Source organism: Cervus elaphus, chromosome 20, assembly GCF_910594005.1.
Source record: "Cervus elaphus chromosome 20, mCerEla1.1, whole genome shotgun sequence".
Classification (NCBI taxonomy): Eukaryota; Metazoa; Chordata; class Mammalia; order Artiodactyla; family Cervidae; genus Cervus; species Cervus elaphus.
The window spans coordinates 46,074,363-46,097,767 of NC_057834.1; the positions used below are offsets into that span (position 1 = coordinate 46,074,363).

The following is a 23,405-nucleotide window of genomic DNA, read 5'->3' on the forward strand; positions in this document are numbered from 1 at the left end:
TGTCACCTGAAAGGAAAAGAGGGTTCGTTGGACCAATGAAAGCTTTTTCTTGCTAAGCCCTCCCAGAGCGCCCATTTCTGCTGTCCTAGCCCATAAGTGAAACCACCCAATAACGCAGACAACAATGGCAGACATCAAGGTCAAGAAGGCGCCGTATTTATGCCTGGGACTGGGGTGTGGAGAAGGCAGGTGCTAGGCTGCAGTTTCTTGAAATGAGAAATCATCCACTTGAGTCGAGAGGGTTTGGGTGACACAGGAGGTCAAGCCTCTTATTCTGTTATGAGCCTTATTAGTCTTGGAGCCTAGAGAGAAGGTTCTAGACAAGCCTCTACGCATGGGGGAGAAAGAGTTGTTGATATCTACCCACAGGAATAAAAGATCAGGAAGAGACATATGGCCTGAAAGCTTCAGGTCCTACTAGAATTTGAGCTGAGAAAATACAGTACATTCCAGACCCTTTTGAACTTCCTTGCTTGAAATGTTTGTCTACCCTTCCACTCACCCGTACATGTACATATAGAATAAAATCTATTCCCACGTGGGGCAGAATGGGGATGGATGGTATTAGCAGCTAGAACTAGTGGGGGAGAGGGCTGAGACCCTGTTGGAAACAACTTTGTGTCTCTTTAGAGAGATTATATAAGTATACTCCTTCAATACATGTCCTCCTGCTGGTGCCTCGACAGTGCTCGTGATGAAATCTGTTTATATATTTCCACAGCGAAATGAGTACATATTCTCAGAACCTGGGCTAACCAAAGGCACGAAGTTCCCTCCTCTGGTGCAGCTCAGGCTGCTGTGAGGTCCCGGCCGCCAGGGCCTGCTCTCCATTGCTGTGGGGCTCTCTTCTCACCTCCTTATGCGTCCGCACCCTCAACAGGGTTTGTTTCTGAAGCTGTCTCTCATGTGTCTGTTATCTCTTAGTCTTCCAGAGAGCATCTGAGTCTGACTCTCATCAAAGATTCATCCAACCTCCTTCCAACTGCTTTCTCTGATTCAGTCCTCTCCACACTCTCAAAGGTCACCTGGCTTATCACCCCCCAATCCTGTTTTATCACATGTGCCTCAGTTTACGGAAATTCATCCTCCTTCCCTGCTACACAGATCTAACCTCCTCACCTGCCTTTCCAGTGCTCCTGGCTTCTGTCCCTCTTTCTTCTGCAACATCACTTCCCACAACTCCCTCTGCAAATCCTCCTAGGACTCAGGCTGGCCCCTTTCTGACCCCAGCCCTGTACCAGGAGCCTCTGTGAGCTTCCAGGGCTTTTTCCAAAAGCACTTCTCTCAGTCTGGTGTGCCCTTCATATTTCCACCAGGCAAACTTCATTAAACATTAATCATCATGTTTTAGGACACTTCATCAGATTTTATGATAATTCACATTGTGCTGAAGAGTAAATCCATGTATATCAACAAATTTGGTGTTTGAAAGTACTGTCAAAACTAATATTCTCCAATGTTATTATGAATCGATGTCTAGGATTGTCTTTAATTAGCACTGTGTAATTTCATCATCTAATTTTATTTGCCTTTCTTGAGAATGGGTTTTATTAAACCTATGCTTTGAATACTCTTTGTGTTGACAGAATATATAATAATCAAACATTTTAATAATCATCAACAATACTGCCCAATATTGTTAGTGTGGGGAAGAGCCTCCAATAGAAGATCAAGATATAATTTAAAAATCAAGTGTCTGTGTTGTTTCTGAAGGGTTTCTCCTTGTACAGAGAGGACAGGGTAGGCCTGACTACTTGTACCCGCATGGCTGCATAATGGCTATTCACACTGTCCTCAGGTTATCATGTGAACCCAGACGCAGGATGGATGCTGTACAGTTAGATATTCTATTCATTCATCTCAATCCATCTGTGGGGATTTGGCCTTTCCTGGCCCATTGTGAACAATGGACTCCCAGGACTGGGCCATATCACACACTCACAAACATCTCAGACACATATCTGAGTCACGTGTCTGAGCCTCACTCATCCTCTTCACGGGAACCCACACCTGGCGGTCAGTGTCTCTGAGATAGAGCTCCAGAGTTTTCAATGGCTTCAGCACAGCCAAATTCAAGGTCTACCTGGACCCGTCGTGACAGCAGGTGACCTGGGGGCAGGAGTGGGGAGCGGCGTGGACACTCACCTTGGCTGATCCCCAGAGAGAGCCCCATGGAGCTGTGGCTCCACCTGGAGGGGCCGGAGAGCCCCTGGCTCTGCCCTTGGGACACAGTGCACAGAGGGCCTGGGAGCTGGCAGGTCTGAGTGAGGGACCGCAGGGCTTCTCTGCAGCCCTCTGGCAACTTTCTGTTGAAGATTAAGATAGTTGCAAATCATTTGGTTAGGGCAAAGAGAAAAACGTGAGCAACATCCTCTCTGAGTCACTGATGGTCTGACTGCTGAGAGGAGAGGACAGAGCCTGAGCCAGGGAGTCGGGCCCAGGAGAGGTCAGTGTCCCACCTGCCAGTGGCCAGGAGTCTGGGCCCAGGGAAGGGACCTGCTGATCCTCAGTGCCCTCGGCTCTGCCATGAGACACCACAGCTACCTGAGAGGGTGCCTGGGAGGGCTGAAGGGGTTATAGTGCACTAGGAGCTCGCTTAGGAAGAGCATGGAGGACAGCAGGTGCACAATAACTGTGTGTTCCCCTTCTGGTTTGTGAACTACTGTGATCCTGAGAAAGCCTCTGCTTCTCTGTTCCTCAGGGAAGAATGAGAAATAAGAAAGAAACTGCTTCCAAGGGGAAAAGGCGCCAACTGATTGACGGACAACATTTATATGCCCAATATCATTTTAAAAGAAGTCAGATAAAGTCTGATACATAATGGAGTTTCTTCTGGTTTATCAAGATGATCTTATGTATCAAAGTCCTAACAATAAGAATGCTTCTCCTAAAGAAAAAGTCAAAAAACTAGCCCAAGAAGGATTTCATACTAGGTTTTAATCTCCACACCCTATGAACTGCTACCCAAGTGGACCTGGCCCATAAATTAGGTCAATGCCCCCATCAGATACACAGGTTATGGGTGTTTCCTTGAGATTATACCACTTATATTGCTTAAAACATTGAAACTATAAGCCACACATGGAAGACTCCTTTTTGCTGCGCAAAGGATGAAACACCAGGGTGTTTCTAGAGGATGGAACAACAGAGACAGATATTTGGCTTCATTGAAATGACAGGGCATAGGCAGATTTGATGCTCAGGACCTAGTATCTAAATGCTTCAGAGGGAGGTAGGCAGCCAAGGGGTAAGAATCTGGAGTTGGGGAACAATATAACATGCATACAAATATGGAGCAGATTGCAATCATGAATGTAAAGCCAGAGAGCTTGCCAGAAACTATTCAAGAAATAAATTTAGGAACAAAATTTCATGACTCTAAGGATTCTTATCTTGATAAAAAGAGCTCTGTTACACAAATTCCTGCAGGTGAGACAGTGGGAGCTGAGATTCTGCCCTATCCCTCCACTTGCCCTCTCTGGTCTGACTTGATACCACAGGCCTGTGCTGGTGAGACGAGTTCAGGTGACAGAGGGCAGCCTGGGGCAGGCAAAGGTTCATGACGCCTTTTAAAAGTTCAAACTGAGAACATAGTTCTAATCGACCAGAGCCTAAGAACCTGTCTGGGAGCACTCACCGTTTACATCTAGAGCCAAGAAAACTTCTCTCTTCTCTGTTGGGAAGGTGACACTCCTAGAAGGATGACAGGAGCCTTCCAGATGATGGCCAATAGAAGCAGCCAGATAACATTCATCCAGTGAGTCCGGGTGGACTTCATTCTCTTCTACCACCAGCTGCTCCATACTGAGATTTGTGGGATTGGGAGAGCAGATGGTTAAACAAGAGGGATTAGTCAACCTGGAGTCATAATTGGTTTTGATGGGAGGGTTAAGGGACATGTTGCGAAAAACAAATGGGGAGTTCCCTTAAAGGGAGGCATAACAATCCCCCCACCCACAACCCCAATCTGGGCCTGAAAGCACTTGTAAAGGGAAAGTGAGAGAGAGTGAGGGAGAGTGAGCATGAGATGCTCTGAGCACAGAGAAGAAATGAGCTCAGGAGGAAGGAGAGGAGCCACCCCAGGACACATAGTCATGTCACACACGCCCTCAGAACACAAAGGCGGCTTCAAATGCACCATAAATTTTGTTGAAATTTACATGCTGCATCCAGATGAACACCAGCTCCGGCAGCATAATGGACTCCTAGAAATCTTGTGTCTGCAAGACCAATTTTTCTAATACTGCGATGGGACATGAATTTTTATTTCCCTAGTTACTTTTCTTGCCATGAAATACCTGCCAAGGTCTTAAGACCAATGACAGAGGCAGATAAGTATGGCATCCTGGTTTTAATAAAAAGGAGAAGACAGAGGAGTACAAGAAATCCTGTGGCTGATCAGTAGCCCTGCTTCAACTGACTGCAAGTTACTATCATTGAGAGGGATTCATAAAGGGTGAAAACAGACAGCGTTGTTACAGGGACAGTTTGTGGTGGTCTGAATGGAAGAAATAGGCATGTTCAGCACTTTCTGATTCCCCTGCATGTGAGATGAACAAATGTCACTACTGATGTCAGACCCACGTTTCTCCATAGTTACCTAGAACAGATGATGTCTCGATTTTCCTCGTCCACAAGATCAGCAACATTTTCTATGGATAAATTCAGACAAGTTGAGAAACATTTAGCAGATCTCTTTGTGTAAATTAATAATCCAGTGTCTAATACTACCATAGGGACATTTATATCAGCAATGAGATGATAGGCTCTTTAAGAAGGATATTACAGATGCCTCAATTTGGATCTCTCAGACTCTCCTTGGTTTACTTTCCTGAGCCATCAGGCAAGATCTCCCTTCCCTGGTAGATCCTCACCACAGTATTCTCTTCCAAGTCTCAGTAAAAGTTAAAGATTCATCTTCCCCATAGAGTCTGGGGAATGGCCCACAGCATTCTTACAGAATACTGGAATACTCAGGCTTTTCTTACCATACGCTGACTGCTTTAGCAGAATGATGAGTGGAATGAACAAATCCTCGAGTCACATGAATCCTAGTTGTTACACGGACCCTTCAGTCATTCATGGGGCGGGAAAATGTCAGGGCTCTGCCTTGCTTCATGAAACACACACGCAAGGTGATGGGAGGGCTATCTGCATCCTGGGGCCCAGATGATTGGTTTGCTAAGACAAGCAATTTAGAGAAGCAGACACTGGGGGTGCCAGCAGTGACACCAGGGGAGAACAAATACTGACAGCGGTGAGCGCCTGTGGGAAGGCGCGGAGATTCAAGGGACACTTTGGGTGTGAAAATGGGAGGCTTGTGGGTAAGAAGAGACATCGCAAAGGAGTCAGGAAAAAATACAGTCATCTCCAGACACCTGCACACATACAAGTGAGTGAGTGTGTCACACCAGCCTTGGGTCCGTGATCTAACTTGGGGCCTGACCCGTAGGCTTCACCTGAATGAAGAAGACAGCAGAGCTCCCAGACCCACCTGACGTCTGTACTTAAAACTCTACCACAGAGTCTGCTTCAAATCACTGTCTACAGAACTTCCAACAGGGATGAGAAATCTCAGCACCCCCGAGGCGAGGAGTACGAAAAACACAGGGTCTACCTGGGCATCCAGGTGGAGTTCTATCACAAGAAAATACTCACTGGTTACATCCCGAGCATAAGAGACATCCAGGTCCTCAGGTGAGAAGACGGCTGTGCTCCTATAAGGCCAGAAGGAGTCTGACAGGTTAGGAAGCACCGAGTAAGTCAGATAATAGTCATCCAGAGAGTTCTGTGGGACACCATGTTCTCCCATCTGTGGCATCTGTCTGCTGAACCTGGTCGGAGAGGGAGGGCAAAAGACTAAGCCAAGACTGATCAGAAACTGTACAGTTCTATCTGGCTCTGGTGGAATGTTTGAGTGGCGAAGCACGCCAAGGGTCTCATCCATTAGAGAGAGAAAAGTCTGTTTTGTGTGTGAGACACAGTGTGGTTTCACAGGGGCAGAGGAGAGAAAGATCAGTAGGGGCTCAGCACTCTGGCCAAAGAACAGGCTGATGAACAGACTGAATTCTCTCTGATGGTGCAGTCATGCCTCACATACAGGGACACAGAACACTGGCTTTCACACTTCCATCTACACTGCCTTGACATTACTATGACACACACACCAGCATGCTAACACAAACAGAAAGCAGATACGCATCTCACTCTGTAAACCACACCTGACATAAAGGTTGAGTACAAAAGTACCAGTCTGACTTAGTTCACCCGGGTCAACTGATTTGGGTTTTAAACTTGACAAGTAAATACGAAATGGGAAATAATAGAAGTACCACAGTGAAAGCAGAGAACAGTATGAAAAAGGATCATAGTGGTGGGCAAAACTGCTGACACAATATATTCAGCACTTTCTGCTTTTCCCTGGATCGGGGTGTGTAGATGTCAGCACTGTACAAAGAGCCCACAGATATTCAAAGTTACCTCGGGGCAACCACCTCTGGTCCTTTCAGGTCATCATGATCATTCTGCTTTTCTGCAAATAAATTAACAGGAGAGTTATATCCGGCAAATGCCTTTCAAAAATGCCCAATGCTGTGCCTAACTTCACAATGTGGTAACAGGCTGTTGAGACAGAAATCATCCAGGAGGCCCTAGAAAGAGCCTCATAAGAAGGCACTGGGTTTCCTTCTTGAGCCATTGGGCAAATTTCTTTGATATCATATGTCATTGGCAGAGTATCATGGTCGTGAGTCTGTGCAAACAGCTAAATAAATCCTTTTCCCCACAGTTCCTGGGGAACAACTTTGCTACATCCTCAGCCTGCTATAATACTCAGGCTTTTTTCATCTGAAATGTTGTTTATTAATGGGATAAGTGATTACACACTGAGATAAATGGAAGTGGAATCCATACACCATCAAGTCAAATGAATCTCAAAGCTGCAATCAGAGGCCATTCATAAGGTTGGGAAGTTCCAGGGCCCTGCCCTAGCTCAGAGAAACATACCAAAAGATGACAGTGTGGCTTACCTTCTGGTTTCAGAAGACTTCGAACAAGATAAGTCAAAGGAAAAGAGAGCCTATGGGTTGATAGAAGTGAATCAAAGTAGTGACATCTCCAAAGGTATAAACAAGCCTGCCAAAAGCCCTGGACAGGTGTAGGAACTCAGGGACATTACCCAGAAATGAAAATTAAAGCATTTCATGTGAGATAAGAGGTTCACTCAAAATTAGGAAGCCTGAACGGTACCTCCTGGGCCACAGCTGCTGAGGTACACGTGAGTCTGGCTGGACCACCTTGGGTAGAGTGGTTTACCACAGGGACACACATGACAGGGAACGTAGAAAAGTTCATTCATAGAATGTCTTATTTTAAATGGAATTATAGAGTCTGGTTCAAACCAGGCTTCAGGATGTAAGCATAGGGTCTGTTAAAGGGGATTAATTCTCCAGGAGTAGACTAACAGATGTAATGAAGACTACCTGTGAGACCAGTTGGAATTTCATCCTCTTCAGCATGAGAGCAACCACAGGCTCCATCCACGGCAGACTCCACGTTCTCTTCATCAAATGCAACTTTCCCATCACTGTAAGGCTGGTTGCAAGCAGAACCTTCCTGGGGAGTGGAAGCTACTGAAACACATTCATCCTGGGATTGCGGGAACACCACCTTCTTTTCCACATCCTGCATGTTCACACTGTGTCAGAGGGAAAAGGGAGGACAGAAGCTTAAGAGGACTCGACTCCAAGCTATCTGGCTGGTTTTGAGGACAGGCATTGAAAGTGGTCACAGAAAGCAAAAGGGCAGCCCCCTTAAGGAGGGAAGTAACTCCTCCTGATGTGGAGTGGAGTGTGGCTGCCCTGGGGTGGGAAAGAGACAGCAGGTTCTCCGAACACTGGCCACACAACCGGTGGCTGAAGGAGGAGTCGGAACGTTCCCTGCATGCTAATGTCATGACTCCCAGCACACACAGAGGACTGGGACCTCGGTGCAAACTTTTCTGCACACACTGTGTTAATCTGGATATCCTGTGTCCAAGTCAACACAGCTGTTAAGAAGTTAAAAATTTGTTTGAGTTTGGACTCTATTCGATTCAATTGAAAATTTTTTATTTGCACAAATATACCTTCCAAATTAGTATTTCAGAGTTGGCGAAAAAGGAGTTATAGACTAGATATTCTGCCTTCAAGAACTGTTTTTTCAATGTTTTGTTGTAATATGAATATCATTCTGTTTTCTTCCCTTGAAATCTAACATTTGCCAACATGCTGATGCCAAACCAGTGTAAGACCATAGGATCTCACCCTACATTAACACTCAGGAGAAAGCACATGAACACAGGAACTCCTAGGTTTGGTTATTTCACCTGCATCAACTCACTGTACATTACTAAACTTGAAGGATTAAAAAATTGAAATGCAAAAACATGTGAAACATAAATAGACAATGTTGTTAAAGAGATAATTGTTGTTGAATGAATAGATGAAAGAGTTACATAGGCTACTTTCTATTTTTCTCTGGATCTGAAGTCTCTTGCTGTCACCACTGACATTCACAGCCCACAGAACTTCAAATTACCTGGGAAATGTGAGCTCTTGTCCACTCACTTGCTTGTGATAATTTTCATTGTCTAGTAAGAAATTCAGAGACAGCAGGTCATAATAAGTAAATCAGACCTCACACATATCTAGTCAGTAATCACATATACAACAAGGACTTTAATATTCTCATTGTAAGAACATAATTCTTTAGCAAAGTTATTCTAGGACACTTAAGTCTTATGAGAATTAGACTGGACTGCTTCCAGAGCCATTGAAGAAATTTGCTGCAGGAGCTGGTACCTCTCCCAACATCCTTTGTTCTGAGTCTGTATAAGCAGTTAAAAATGTATTTTCCACAGAGATGCTGGAACATGAGCTGAGTTATTTTCTAGAATTATTTCTGTAGTACTGCTTAGTCCCATCAGATTATGTGGTTGTTGATGGTTTAGATGAATTTATACCTGGGGCTAGAGTGATGGGTGAATTGTGAAAGCCTTAGCCACTCAGTAATATCCGTCTCTCTGTGACCACATGAACTACAGCCCACCAGGCTCCTCTGGCCATGGAATTCTCCACACAAGAATACTAGAGTGGGTGCCATTCTCTTCTCCAGAGGATCTGCATGACGCAGGGATTGAACCTGGGTCCCTGCATTGCGGACAGATCTTTACCATCTGAGCCACCAGGATAGCCCAGTGAATTATACTAACCCTCAAATCAAAAAGAATCTTTGGTGCTACACAGAAGCCATGGCCATTGGAAGCTGGAGGAACTGCCAGAGCCCAGCCTTGCTGCATGGAAACATCCAAATGAGGCAATGGTACGGTTGTGTCTGTCTTGGTGTCAGATAACATCTTAGCTAAGACCTGCCAACATCGAGAAAAGGGAGACTGGGGTTGAGAGGAATAAAACCAAACCTGGAAATCACCTCTCCTTATAAAGAGGCAACACCATCATCATTTCTGGAGAGGCCAGGAACATTTACAAAAATTAGATCACTGCAGGTAACAATACACTGGCTCCAAACTAGTTCTGACAGATACCTCCTGTGGATTTCCAGCTGAGGTGGGTGAGAGTTGTCAAAACTGATTTGGGTCAAATGCCTGACACTGGGGTCAGGGTGACAGAGGCAAGCCCAGAGCCAAGAAAAGAATGAAAGCTCCCTGACCCACCTGATGTCTCTGTTCCATAATAGACCCTTTTCCCTGGTTTCGACAAAGATGTGTCTATACAGCCTGTCCTAAGAGATGACCTTCCTTGGTCTACACAGCTTGTGGGGACAAATAATATGGGGGCTACCTGAGATATTGGTTGGAATTTCATCTTCTTTAGCATGAGAGTAAGCACATGGTCCATCCGGATCAACGTCTACTTCCAGTTCATTAAAGTTAAATTTGTCATCACTGTAAGGCTGGTGCTTATCAGAACTTCCTTGGAGAATTGAAGGCATCAAAACACATTCATCCTTGAATTCTTCATGCACTTCCTTCTTTTCAACCTCCTGCAGCTCCATGCTGTGCCAGATGGGAAAGGAGTGACAGAAAATTAAATGAAGAAGATCTGACCCCAAGCCATGCTGGCTGGTTTTGACAGGAGGCATGGGGAGTGGTCACAGAGAGTACAAGAGCAGGCCCCTTCAAGACAGAAGGAACTGTCCTCTCTTATATGAAGTGGAGTGTGTCTGTCTGGGGATGGGAGAGGGGGTCAAGCAGGTACCCAATAGACCAGCCACAAAGCTCTGAGGAGGAAGGAGCCTCAACCATCCCAGGATGGTACTTTCAGGAACAGGAAGCACAGATGAACTTCCACACCAAGTGCTTCCCCACAGGTCCTAAGCCATGTTGAATTTAAGATGAAGTAGTCAAGTGAATAAGGGCTTCCCCGGTGGCTCAGGAGGCTGAGTGTCTCCTGCCAATGCAGAGATGCAGCTTCGAACCCTGGCCAGGAAGATCCCTTGGAGAAGGAAATGGCAACCCACTCTAGTATTCTTGATGGGAAAATGCATGGGACTGAGGAGCCTGGCATGCTCCAGTCTGTGGGGGTCACAAAGATTCAGAGACAACTGAGCAACTGAGCATGCACAGTGAGGTGAGTACAGATATTAAAGCTTTATAGACTCTCTGAGATATTCTACCTTCTCTTTAGGAACTGAAAGGCCTCTAAGGCCGCTTTCACTTACTAGTATCACAGAAAACTAAATTTCTTTTTTGGACAGTTGTTCTGGTGTTTAATTTTGCTAGGTGCTTCTCTACTAATTCCGTTGCTATTTACCTTCCTTCCAAGGATCGAAAACAACTGTGTAGAAATCGATATTTATCTCACTTGGACTTCCTATAGAAGAGAACAGATGCTCTCTGTCTATACAGGAAATCCTAAGGGTGGTGCACTCACTTTGGGTCATACATACAAGTAGCACAGAGACAGCAGACAACCAAGTTACAGGGACACTTCCATGTGCGTTGAGTGAATTAAATTAATGCCATGTGAAGTTGTGCTTATACTGACATCTGGCATGTGACTCTCTTGAGTTCACTTATTGTTCTTTTGTGACCCTGTCCATGTTTTCCCTACACATTACCAGCTCCTGACAGACAAACTGAAAACCACAATCACAGAAAACTAACCACTCTAATCACATGGGGCACAGCCTTGTCTAACTCAATGAAATTATGAGCCATGCCGAGAAGGGTCATGGTGGAGAGTTTTGACAAAACGTGGCCCACTGAGAAGGGAATGGAAAATCACTTCAGTATTCTTGCCTTGAGAACCCCGTGAACAGTATGAAAAGGCAAAAAGATAGGACACTGAAAGATGAACTTCCCATGTCGGTAGGTGCGCAATATGCTCCTGGAGATCAGTGGGGAAATAACTCCTGAAAGAATGAAGAGATGGAGCCAAAGCAAAGATAACAGCCAGTTGTGGATGTGACTGGTGATGGAAGCAAGGTCTGATGCTGTAAAGAGCAATACTGCATAGGAACCTGGAATGTTAGGTCCGTGTTTCAAGGCAAATTGGAAGTGGTCAAACAGGAGATGGCAAGGGTGAACATTGACATTTTAGGAATCAGCGATCTAAAATGGACTGGAATGGGTGAATTTGACTCAGATGACTATTATATCTACTACTGTGGGCAAGAAGCCCTTAGAAGAAATGGAGTAGCCATCATAGTAAACAGAAGAGCCCAAAATGCAGTACTTGGATGCAATCTCAAAAGGGACACAATGAGCTCTGTTCATTTCCAAGGCAAACCATTCAATATCCCAGGAGTCCTAATCTATGCCTTGGCCAGTAATGCTGAAGAAGCTGTAGTTGAACAGTTCTCTGAAGATCTCCAAGACCTTCGAGAACCAACATCCATAAAAGATGTTCTTTTCATTATAGGGGACTGGAATGCAAAAGTAGGAAGTCAAGAAACACCTAAAGTAACAGGCAAATTTGGCCTTGGAGTACAGAATGAAGCAGGGCAAAGGCTAATAGAGTTTTGCCAAGAGAATGCACTGGTCATAGCAAACACCCTCTTCCAACGACGCAAGAGAAAACTCTACACATGGACATCACCAGATGGTCAGCACCAAAATCAGATTGATTACATTCTTTGCAGCAAAGGTGGAGAAGTTCTATACACTCAGCAAAAAGACTAGGAGCTGACTGTGGCTCAGATCATGAACTACTTAATGCCAAATTCAGACTTAAATTGAAGCAAGTAGGGAAAACCACTAGACATTCAGGTATGACCTAAATCAAATCCCTTATGATTAAACAGTGGAGGTGAGAAGCAGGTTTAAGACACTAGATCTGATAGAGTGCCTGATGAACTATGGATGGAGGTTCGTGACATTGAACAGGAGACAGAGATCAAGACCATCCCCAAGAAAAACAAATGCAAAAAAGCAAAATGCCTGTCTGAGGAGGCAGTAGAAATAGCTGTGAAAAGAAGAGAAGTGAAAAACAAAGGAGAAAAGGAAAGATATTCCCATTTGAATGCAGAGTTCCAAAGAAGAGCAAGGAGAGATAAGAAAGCCTTCCTCAGTGATAAGTGCAAAGACATAGAGGAAAAAATAGAATGGGAAAGACTAGAGATCTCTTCAAGAAAATCAGAGATACTGTGGGAACATTTCATGCAAAGATGGGCTCAATAGAATTGTATGGACCTCACAGAGCAGAAGATATGAAGAGGAGGTGGCAATAATGCACAGAAGAACTATACAAAAAAGATTTTCATGATCTAGATAACCACGACGCTGTGATCACTCACCTAGAGCCAGACATCCTGGAATGTGAAGTCAAGTAGGCCCTAGGCAGCATCACTATGAACAAAGCTAGTGGAGGTGATGGAATTCCAGCTGAGCTATTTCAAATCCTAAAAGATGATGCTGTGAAAGTGCTGCACTCAATATGCCAGCAAATTTGGAAAACTCAGCAGTGGCCACAGGACTAGGAAATGTCAGATTTCATTCCAGTCCCAAAGAAAGGCAATGCCAAAGAATGCTCAAACTACTGCACAATTGCACTCATCTCACATGCTAGTAAAGTAATGCTTAAAATCCTCCTAGCCAGGCTTCAACAATACCTGAACCATGAACTTCCAGATATTCAAGCTGGTTTTAGAAAAGGCAGAGGAACCAGAGATCAAATTGTCAACATCCGTTAGATCAATGGAAAAGCAAGAGAATTCCAGAAAAAACATCTATCATGCTTTATTGACTACGCCAAAGCCTTTGACTGTGTAAGCTAAGCTAAGTCACTTCAGCTGTGTCCGACTCTGTGCGACCCCGTAGATGTCAGCCCACCAGGCTCCCCCGTCCCTAGGATTCTCCAGGCAAGAACACTGGAGTGGGTTGCCATTTCCTTCTCCAATGCATGAGAGAGAAAATTGAAAGTGAAGTCACTCAGTCGTGTCTGACTCTTAGAGACCCCATGGACTGCAGCCTACCAGCTCCTCCATCCATGGGATTTTCCAGGCAAGAGTACTGGAGTGGGGTGCCATTGCCTTCTCCGTTTGACTGTGTGCATCACCACAAACTGTGGAAAATTTTGAAAGAGATGGGAATGCCAGACCACCTGACCTGCCTCTGGAGAAATCTGTATGCAGGTCAGGAAGCAACAGTTAGAACTGGGCAGGGAACAACGGACTGGTTCCAAACAGGAAAGGTGTACGTCAAGGCTGTATATTGTCACCCTCCTTATTTAACTTACATGCAGAGTACATCGTGAGAAATTCTGGGCTGCATGAAGCACAAGCTGGATTCAAGATTGCCAGGAGAAATATCAATACCTTCATATATGCAGATGAAACCACCCTTATGGCAGAACGCAAAGAAGAACTGAAGAGCTTCTTGATGAAAGTCATCGAGGAGAGTGAAAAAGTTGGCTAAAGCTCAACATTCAGAAAACTAAGACCATGGCATCTTGTCCCAGCACTTCATGGCAAATAGATCAGAAGACAGAGGAAACAGTGTCAGACTTATTTTTGTGGGGTCCAAAATAACTGCAGATGGTGACTGCAGCCATGCAATTAAAAGACGCTTACTCCTTGGAAGAAAAGTTATGAACAAACTAGACAGCATATTGAAAAGCAGAGACATTATTTTGCCAACAAAGGTCCATGTAGTCAAGGCTATGGTTGTTCCAGTAGTCATGTATGGATGTGAGAGTTGGACTATAAAGAGAGCTGAGCACCGAAGAAGTGATGCTTTTGAACTGTGGTGTTGGAGAGGACTCCTGAGAGTCCCTTGGACTGCAAGGAGATCCAACTAGTCCATCATAAAGGAAATCAGTCCTGAATATTCACTGGAAGGACTGATGTTGAAGCTGAAACTCCAATACATTGGCCACCTGATGCGAAGTTCTAACTCTTTTGAAAACACCCTGATGCTGGGAAAGATAGAAGGTGGGAGGAGAAGGGGACGACAGAGGATGAGATGGTTGGATGGCATCACCGAGTCAATGAACCTGAGTTGAGACTCTGGGAATTGGTGATGGACAGGGAGGCCTGGTGGGCTGCAGTCCATGGGGTCACAGAGAGTCGGACACGACTGAGGGACTGAACTGAACTGATAGATAATCATCACCTGGGGGTTGCTGTTTCTTGTGCTTGTTCATTGACTTCATCTTCATCTTCATCAGTTTCTGCAAACAAAATTCGAAATACCCAGTCAGCTTTTCGTCACTTCTCCCACTAAAAACACAGGGACTCCTGGTCACAGAACCATAAACATCTATGTGTGAGGCAGTACTGTACGGGAGTTTTAATGCATTGTCTTTAAACAGCTGCCCAAGCATGGATTTCTGATCCAACAGGCAGTCTGTTTCTAAACTGGTAGATCAACCTCAGGACACCTTCTGCTTGAAACTGGGCAAACATTTAAATTGTCTTTTCTTCCTTATATCACCTCACATTGTCCACCTCCCATCTCCACTTCTACAAATGTATCATCCATCCTGCCACAAATTTTGCCAATGACACAGCCTCTATAAACCTTCTCAGGTCTCACAAGATGCTGTCCTTGCTCTAAGGAGAACAACCACGTCCCACATTCCTCCATCTGGGAACATCCTGGCTCTTCAAGGTAGCTTTTGTGTGTTAACTGGGAAACTCCCTATGGAAAGTGAGTGCTCCGGTTTAAACCATTTTCCCAACACCAAGTCCAATTCTATCAAGTACCTCATCCAACACCACAAAGTGAAGGGCTCTCTTTTCTGCAGTGTATTTGTAAATATTCCCAAATTTCATCACTATAGCTACCATCAACAGATTATTTCATCCATTTTACAGATGAGAACAGTTACTAACATAAGGAAAATCAATCATTCTCACACAGTTATAAACACAGCAAACAGCATGGAACCTGGGAACTTTGGAACCTTGGAACCATGGAACCTGGGTAGCTTCATCTAGGGCTCTATTCACTCTAAGAAGCTGCCTGTCACCTTCTCCTTTCTGCGCTTTAATACTGGCTGGATGTTGCCTCCTTCCCCAGTGGCCATGGTCCATCAGGGAGGAAGCAGACCGTTGGGATACGCTGACTTCCACCCTGTGCATTTCTCCTCTATCCTCTTACTAAGACAATTCTGCTCCTACATAGCCCCAAATAGGATATGAAACAGGAAAGCTTATAAACATTCCTAGTGGAGGTGTTCATCTTATCACCTGGGGACCTAGGAGAGGATCAGTGCTCTCAGGGTCTGTGGCCCCCTCACCTGGGCTGAGCTTGCAGGCAAGGCGCTCTGCCAGGCGGTATCCCTCAGACAGGCTCTCTCGGAAGCCCTGCCCCTGGTAGTTGTTCAGGTCATTGTGGGTGAGGAGGTCCTTGAGGTGCTGCTTGAGCAGGACAGAGTCATCTTTCCCATCCTGTAGTGTCTGCCGTAACTGGGTCAGCTCTCGTGCCTGACTTCGAATTAGGACGTCACACGTCCTAGGTGGAACAAAAGACACAATTGGAAAAGGCAAAGAGTTAGATGAAAGACAGTTAGGGATTTCTGTGAGAACATCCCTAAGGAGACCTCGAAATAGAATTCTGGCACATATCTGATGACTGGCTCAGTCACTCAGTCATGTCCGACTCTTGCGATCAAATGGAGTATAGTGCACCAGTTTCCTCTGCCCATTGGCTTATCCTGGCAAGAATACTGGAGTGGGTTGCTATTTCCTACTCCATATCTGATGACTGGCCTATGTCAAAGACAAAGAAGGTAAACAAAGGTTTCCCCTGTATCAGACAGTACTCCTGTAAGATTCCGTGACATTCCATTCATCTTGTCCTTCTGTAAAGGTAACCTAATGTCTTCCCTGGAGGCTCAGCTGGTAAAGAACATGACTGACAATTCAGGAAACACAAGAGATGCAGGTTTGATCCCTGAGTCGGGAACATTCACTGGAGAAGGAAATGGCAACCCATTACAGTATTCTTGCCTGGAAACTTCATGGACAGAGGAGCCTGGTGGGCTACAGTCCATGGGGTCATAAAGAGTCAGACACTACTGAGTGCACATGCATGCATCAATGTCTTCCTAAATCTGCATCATGAAGATGTCTCTTCAGTTCCTCACTCGGCCATACCCATTTTCATTAAAAAATAGACAAAATATTTTCTGTATTTTTAATGTGGCAACACAAAGTACTGTCCAGTGAATGACACACAGCCAGATACAGAGTGTGGACACGTACAGCTGGTGTGAATTGGGAAGAAAGTAAGAATGACAGGGTCAAGAAAGCATTCCAGGATGTAGTCAGTCAGGAGGCGGTTGTGATTTAAAGGCAAATAAGGTACCGATGGCACAACATTGTCAATGAGCTAAGTGCCACTGGTTCACTTGAATGTAGTGAATTTCATGATGGGATTCAAGTCACTAGCTTATTTAAAAGCAAAGTAAATTACTTCCTGAATAACAACTTGAGTCCATAATTCACCAACTGGTGTTCTCCACCAATTTTATCACATTCTGCCCTGTGCCTGCGATGAATATCCCTGCCCTCCTTACCTCAACCTTTCATCAAGTGTTGGCTTCTCTGCCTGCTTCTCTGCTGGTCTCCGCGCCTCAACCGGCACCTTCTCCCCCAACACGGATTCAAGGATGTCCTTACATGCTTTACACTCTGAGGAAAGAGACAGTGCCTCAGGGAAAGCTGGCCTTGCTGCTGTGGTCACTGCCTTCAAGGGAGGAGCATGGGCCACCTCAGTGGTGGATGCAACTCCTTCCCCAGTCTCTATGGAGAGATTTCCACATCTGATTCCTCAGCGTCTGAACCGAGGTGACTCCCCATTTTAGAGCTGAGGAAAGAGAAGTTCCTAGGCACAGAATACGACTTGACAAGATGAACTACTTTTTGGCAAAGTCAGAATTCACATCCCCTGAGACTGACCCTGAATCCTGGGCCACTGAACCAGGACCTGCAGCCTCTTAGGTGAGACACTGAGCGGGGGCCTGGGTGGCGAGTCCTGTGGGGTCAATAAGCCTCCCAGTACTACAGAGCTGCTGGTTCCCTCACGCTGGGATCTCAGTAACGAACAAGTGTCTCAAGTATACAACTCACCTGGACACACTGGTGTGAAATAGAATACATGAAACCATAAGGACCTGAAAGAGATAGGCCCAAACCCTGAGAAAGCCTGTGTCATTAGGAACAGTAGAAGTATGAACTAAGTGTATTTACACTGAGCCAGGCACTGTTGTCAGAGCTTTGTCAGATTTCCTCAGTATTCACTACAACTCAAACAAGAGTTCCTATTAGAGCACCACACGGACAGAGGAGGAAACATAGACACAGAAAGGTTCCCACCAGGGAAGTGAGCCCAGGAAGCCTGGCCCAGAGGCCACGTCTTTCACACAGTGCTGAGGTGTGAAAGGTGACCCTGACCTCCACACCAGGGTCCTGGTGAGACATTTCTTCTTCACCAGCCTCACAATGTCTTTCCTAGAATTTTGTGACTATCATAAGGAGTGGGGTAAATAAAACTTAGTTTGTCCTTTCCCCAAAGCTCATCATTTCACTTTCTCAAACAGGAGGCTTTACCTCTTACGTCTCTCTGTGTCAGTCATTTATCATTGACTCCCTCATCGCTTCATTGAAAATGACTGTACGAAAGTGACACAGACACAAGTTGTCAAGATTCCGCTCATCCCCTTGTTGTGCATGTACCCTGGTCATGACTTCTTTCCTTACTCCAGGCCCCTCTTACTGAACAGGAAAAAATGATTCCAATTGCCAGGCTGATGTGGGTGCAAAGGGCCAACTCACACTCAGCCTGAGTTTTTACTAGGGCTGGTGATCTCCCCCCACTTACTATCATCTTCATGTTGATCACACAACTTATAGCATAGACTCAGGGTCCCCCGGACTCCTGGTCAACCTGTATCACCAAAGTTTCACCAGCTCAAGTGGGGAGAGAGGGGAAAGTGCAGATTGTCTGATTTCACCAGAAACACCTTCATTCTTGCCACAGAGTCACATGGCTTTCTTGGATTCAGGAAGGAGAACCTGCACCTCAGAAAGCATGGATTCCTTCTCACCAGGGAGGCCCTGTCATGACGGCGTCACAGAGACCATGGTTACAGTGAGAAGCAGATTCATCCTTAAGCTCCTTTAAATCATATCCCCTGCTTCTCACAGTGTGTAACCACACGTTACCCCAGTGCAAATAGCACAGGGCTTTGTCAATGAAACCTCAGGGAACCTCTAACTGATGGAGTTCATTAGTCCCAGAGGTTTAGCCAAGAGGCATGCAGGATCAGATACAGAACAGAAAAGATTCCAATCAATGCAGCTTAGTTGTGCCTGAGAGACATGGGCACTCCTGTGCTGGCACCAGGAATCACTGTCTGGAATTTTAACTCGAATCTCACCCTACACATCACTAAAAACTTGGAAAAGTGCCTCACTCCTTGTGCCTCAGTTTCCCCAACCTCAGGAACTGAAGGCAAAAGAGCCACACTACTACCTTTCCTGCACTGTGGTCAGAATGGAATTCAACATGACTAAGGGAAAAGGAGACCAATATTGGAGGCTTAGTTTCTTAGATGGAAGACAGTGATCATTCATTGCTTTGGTGACCATGACCCCGAGGACTTACTGTATTTCTGCAGATGATTGGCCAGGGAGTAAGCAGTAGCTTGGGATACGAGGAATTTCTCTGTGAGGTCTCTGAAGTCCTGCTTGTACTTTTCTAGCTGCAACTGAAGCTCCTGGTTGATTTCCATGAGGGTACGTTCTGCCCTCATATCCGATAAAGAGGGAAGACATACTGCCATGGTGACATGTGGTAGAAGAGGTAGAAGCCAGGGGTGGGGAGGAGATACCCAATATATGGGGGATTCAAATAAGCAAAATCACATTGGTTTAATCAGCACTGAAGATGACAAAAACGGAATTCCTGACTTACTGTTGGGAACAACTAGAGGGTTCTCAACCACAAAGAGAAGTTGAAGATGCCAGAGCTCAGAGCCACAGGTGCTTTGTGGGGCTCAGACTAAGACAGGAGTGAAGGAGAGGGACCCAGCATGCTAGGTAACCATCTGGAGTTGCCATAACAGAACTAGAAGGGGGAGGGGTTCATGGAATCTTGGGGGCCCCTGCCTTCCAGGTGCCTAGGCCATGACCATTTGTGGACATCACCACTGATAGCACCCAGTCCCTCAGCAGCCACTCTTGGGTTGTCTACATATGTTCCGATACCACTGACCTATCTCCTTCCAAAAACTATCTCAGCTGAGTTCCCATTGTTCATTCTTCTGTGTATAAAAATATTCATGGTAAAAATACTTTGCCAGCAGGTCTTAATTTCTGTCGGGCTGTCATAAAGTTCAGTTCAGTTCATTTCAGTCACTCAGTCTTGTCCGACTCTTTGTAACCCCATGGACTGCAGCACACCAGGCCTCCCTGTCCATCACCAACTCCTGGAATTCACTCAAATTCACATCCACTGTGTCGGTGATGCCATCCAACCATCTCATCCTCTGTCGTCCCCTTCTTCTCCCACTTTCAATCTTTCCCAGCATCAGGGTCTTTTCCAGTGAGTCAGTTCTTTGCATCAGGTGGCCAAAGTATTGGAGTTTCAGCCTCTGCCATCAGTCCTTCTAGTGAATATTCATGATTGATTTCCTTTAGGATGGACTGGATTGATCTCCATGGAGTCCAAGGGGCTCTCAAGAATCTTCTCCAACACCGCATTTCAAAAGCATCAATTCTTCACCACTCGCTTTCTTTATAGTCCAACTCTCCTGTGCATACATGACTACTGGACAAACCATATCACCTCATCTTCTCTCTAAACCAATCTTAAGGCTTTTCCACAAGTGAAGGACATGAAACTTGTGGACTGTGATGAACTTCTTCTCTGGGTCTTCTCCAGTTTAGTCTGTGTCCTAAAAACTGTAGGATACAAATCAAAGTACGATACTAAGTGAATAAATAATTTTTAAATATATTTTCTGTCCCATCTCAGTGCTTTTGCTGCATCCTGTTGTTATGTCATTTTCTTCTCTTTGCTGGGCAGCGTGTTGTATTCAGAATAAACTTAAGTCTGATATCCCTACTTTCTAAATTCTTCCTCTGGGTCTGGGTTGTTCTATTTGTTTTTTTTTTTAATATTACTAAACACTACATTTCATACTTTCACTTATGTATGTCACTGTAGCCTCACAAGAGCTCTTTCCAAGCTGTCAAAGTGACTAGAAGAGTCTATGTGTATATCCTAGAAAACGTGGTGTGCTTGTGCCATCACTTCATTCTTGTCTGACTCTTTGCGATCCCAGGACACTAGCCCGTCAGGCTCCTCTCTCTATGGGGATTCTCCTTGCAAGAATCCTGGAGTGGGTTGCCCTGCCCTCTTCCAGGGGATCTTCCTGGCAGAGGATTGATCCCGCATCTCCTGTGTCTCTTGCATTGCCGGCTGATTCTTTACCCCTGAGCCACTGAATACATGGTGGTGCCTGTCTGTTTAGGAAGATCTGACAGCCTCCTGCTATCGTTCTGTGTTCATTCAGTTCACCCACATATTGAACAGACCAGGGCTCCAGAGCAGTGTTTGTGGCACACACTTTGACCATCTCTTTGAGTTTTCCTCCTGCCATTGACCTGTGTTTGTGTTCCAGATACAGAGTATGGTTGAGTTCAAGGTCATAGGTCAGGGATCATGATGATCCAAAGTGAACATAAGCATTGTGTTCAGTGACATAGAAGCTGAATTTGAGGAAAGAGAGACAGGCAGCCCTGGGACAGTGATGGTCTGAACCAACTGCTCATTCCCCTAGCATCTCTTCCGACCTGGGTCTTGTGAGTCTGAGACTTGGGGAACCCCTATAGCATCCGTCTCTTCAGTTTAGCTGTTGGTCTAACCTGGATGGAGGGTGAAATGTGTGTAACAACAGGCCACTGAGCATTTGTTCATGTTAAGGTAAAAGATACAAACCTGGAACAACTATTTATGAAAGCTTATCTTCCCCACACCCCCAAACAATCCTCCAACTACAATGTTTAGGGATAATTGCTGTGTGAGATTCAGCCAAGGCTTTAAGGGAATCTACTTTCCGGCTGCTGTGGGGCATGACATTCTGTGGGGGAAAGAAAAATGTGTCAAATTTCTTCATTATAAATAGGATGAAACCAAAAAAGCTCACAGAGGGTATCTGACTTGAGGTCAAACTGGGATGAATTTTGCCACCCTAACAGAAGTGCATAACCGGTACAGTTCATTGACTGATACCGTGCCAGGCATTTCACACATATTATGATACTTTCCTTTATCGTAATCATTGAAGGTGACATCATTGTAGAAGAAGTACATTAAAAAGTTTATTCAACCAAAGTTAAAATAAAAAAACATTTTATCAAGGCAAGTAAGCTATTGCTTTGTATTTTGTAGGTAGGAGAATTCTATTGTTTTTATCCTGCCTTTACCCCATTTCATACTCCTCTTTTTCTCTGTGACCTGACTTTATTCCTAGAGCCCTACCTTTTTTCAACTGAACCATTTCTATGCACTGAGCAACAGAAGAAGTGATGGCTGGGCCCTTCTAAAGGCTCCCTGAGCGCTGACATGTTTCAGGACACCAGACACCATCTGGAGGCAAGAGCAGCCCGTCTGTCAGATTGTGTGTGTGCTAAGTTGCTTCAGCCGTGTCCGACTCTTTGTGATCCCATGGACTGTAGCCCTCCAGCCTCCTCTGCTCATGGAATTTCCCATGCAAGAACACTGGAGTGGCTTGCCATTTCTTCCTCCAGGGAATCTTCCTGACCAGGGATCAAAACCGTGTCTATTCACCCTTTCCATTGCCCTTTTAAGGCTGATGCAGTGCCTTAAGAGGCTAACACAAGAGGGTAAAGAAAGTCTCCATAAAACCCAGAGAAGAGATTTTTAGAACTCCTCTCTGGATCCTGTCTGGAGTCACAACTGAATCAGAAGATTTTACGTCCTAGCACTTACTAGCATGTGTATAGTTAATACCAAAGTCATTAAATTTAAACTTGCCTTTGATTTGACAATAAAAAGAAAAACAAAAAACCATGTCTCTTCCGTGTCCTACATTAGCAGGTGGGTTCTTTACCACTAGCGCCACCTGAGAATCCCGTCTGTTAGAATGGGCAGCTGCTTTCCCAGCCCACTGAAGTTAGCAGGATGTCCCAGGACAGAAAGGGATCACTTCCCTTCAACTCAAGAATCTTTTCTATCAGTGACTGTGCTCTATCAGGCTGAACTCTCCTGAAATTGAACACTCTTGCTAACTTTTTGGCTTCTTGTTAGGTGGCTTGGGTATTTATAAAATTTGCTAACAAACATCTTTGTTGAAGAGTACATTTATAGCAATGCAATTTATTTTTTAGAAAGTGGCAGCTTGGAGAAGATTGGTCCCATCAATGAGCAAACAAGGGTGAATTTAGCTTTCACTCAAAACCAGACTGAATTAAAAATTCGGCCTCTCACTTTCCTCAAGGTGGATGGTCAGCTGCCACAGGCATGTGTCCCCAAGGACTTGTGTCTCTGCTGTAAACTGGACAAGAGTAAAATGGGGTCAGATGGGCCTAGTCCTTCAACTCTAGAGTCTTTCAACAGTCCTCTGCTTTAGTCACTGGATTGGAAACACCCCTGTGCTTCTGCTCTGTCCTACTTCTGTGTTTGGGTAAAAGTTATACAGATCACTGTGTTCTGTCCCCAAGCTGATCATTGTAAGAATCACTAATCTGAGCTAGCACCCAGACAAGTGCCCAGTCCTCTCCTGAAGCAACTGTGGTTCAGTGAGTTGAGGCGGGACCTGGAATCTATTTGTTAAAGGTACTCAGGTGTGCACTTAGTTTTACCCACTGATTTCATTGACCTCCCTCATGATCCGAGGGGATGATTATTTCATTTATGGTACTTCTAGTGTTCA

At 45.1% G+C, this 23,405-nt stretch overlaps 1 protein-coding gene and 1 non-coding gene across 2 annotated transcripts; one reads left to right on the plus strand and one right to left on the minus strand.

Moving 5' to 3' along the window:
* Positions 1-2,017: 2,017 nt before the first annotated feature.
* On the minus strand, positions 2,018-19,259 carry LOC122676724 (putative neuroblastoma breakpoint family member 5). The gene is made up of 6 exons (XM_043876315.1): positions 19,112-19,259; positions 17,022-17,136; positions 15,741-15,955; positions 6,481-6,532; positions 5,659-5,717; positions 2,018-2,109 (listed from the first exon to the last, which is right to left on the minus strand). Exons 1-6 carry the CDS (start codon positions 19,257-19,259, stop codon positions 2,018-2,020), a joined length of 681 nt encoding a protein of 226 aa, XP_043732250.1.
* A 3,049-nt stretch (positions 19,260-22,308) lies between these two features.
* LOC122678572 lies at positions 22,309-22,431 on the plus strand. Its single transcript, XR_006336225.1, has one exon. It is a non-coding gene; the product is annotated as a small nucleolar RNA SNORA26 (small nucleolar RNA).
* Positions 22,432-23,405: the final 974 nt, after the last annotated feature.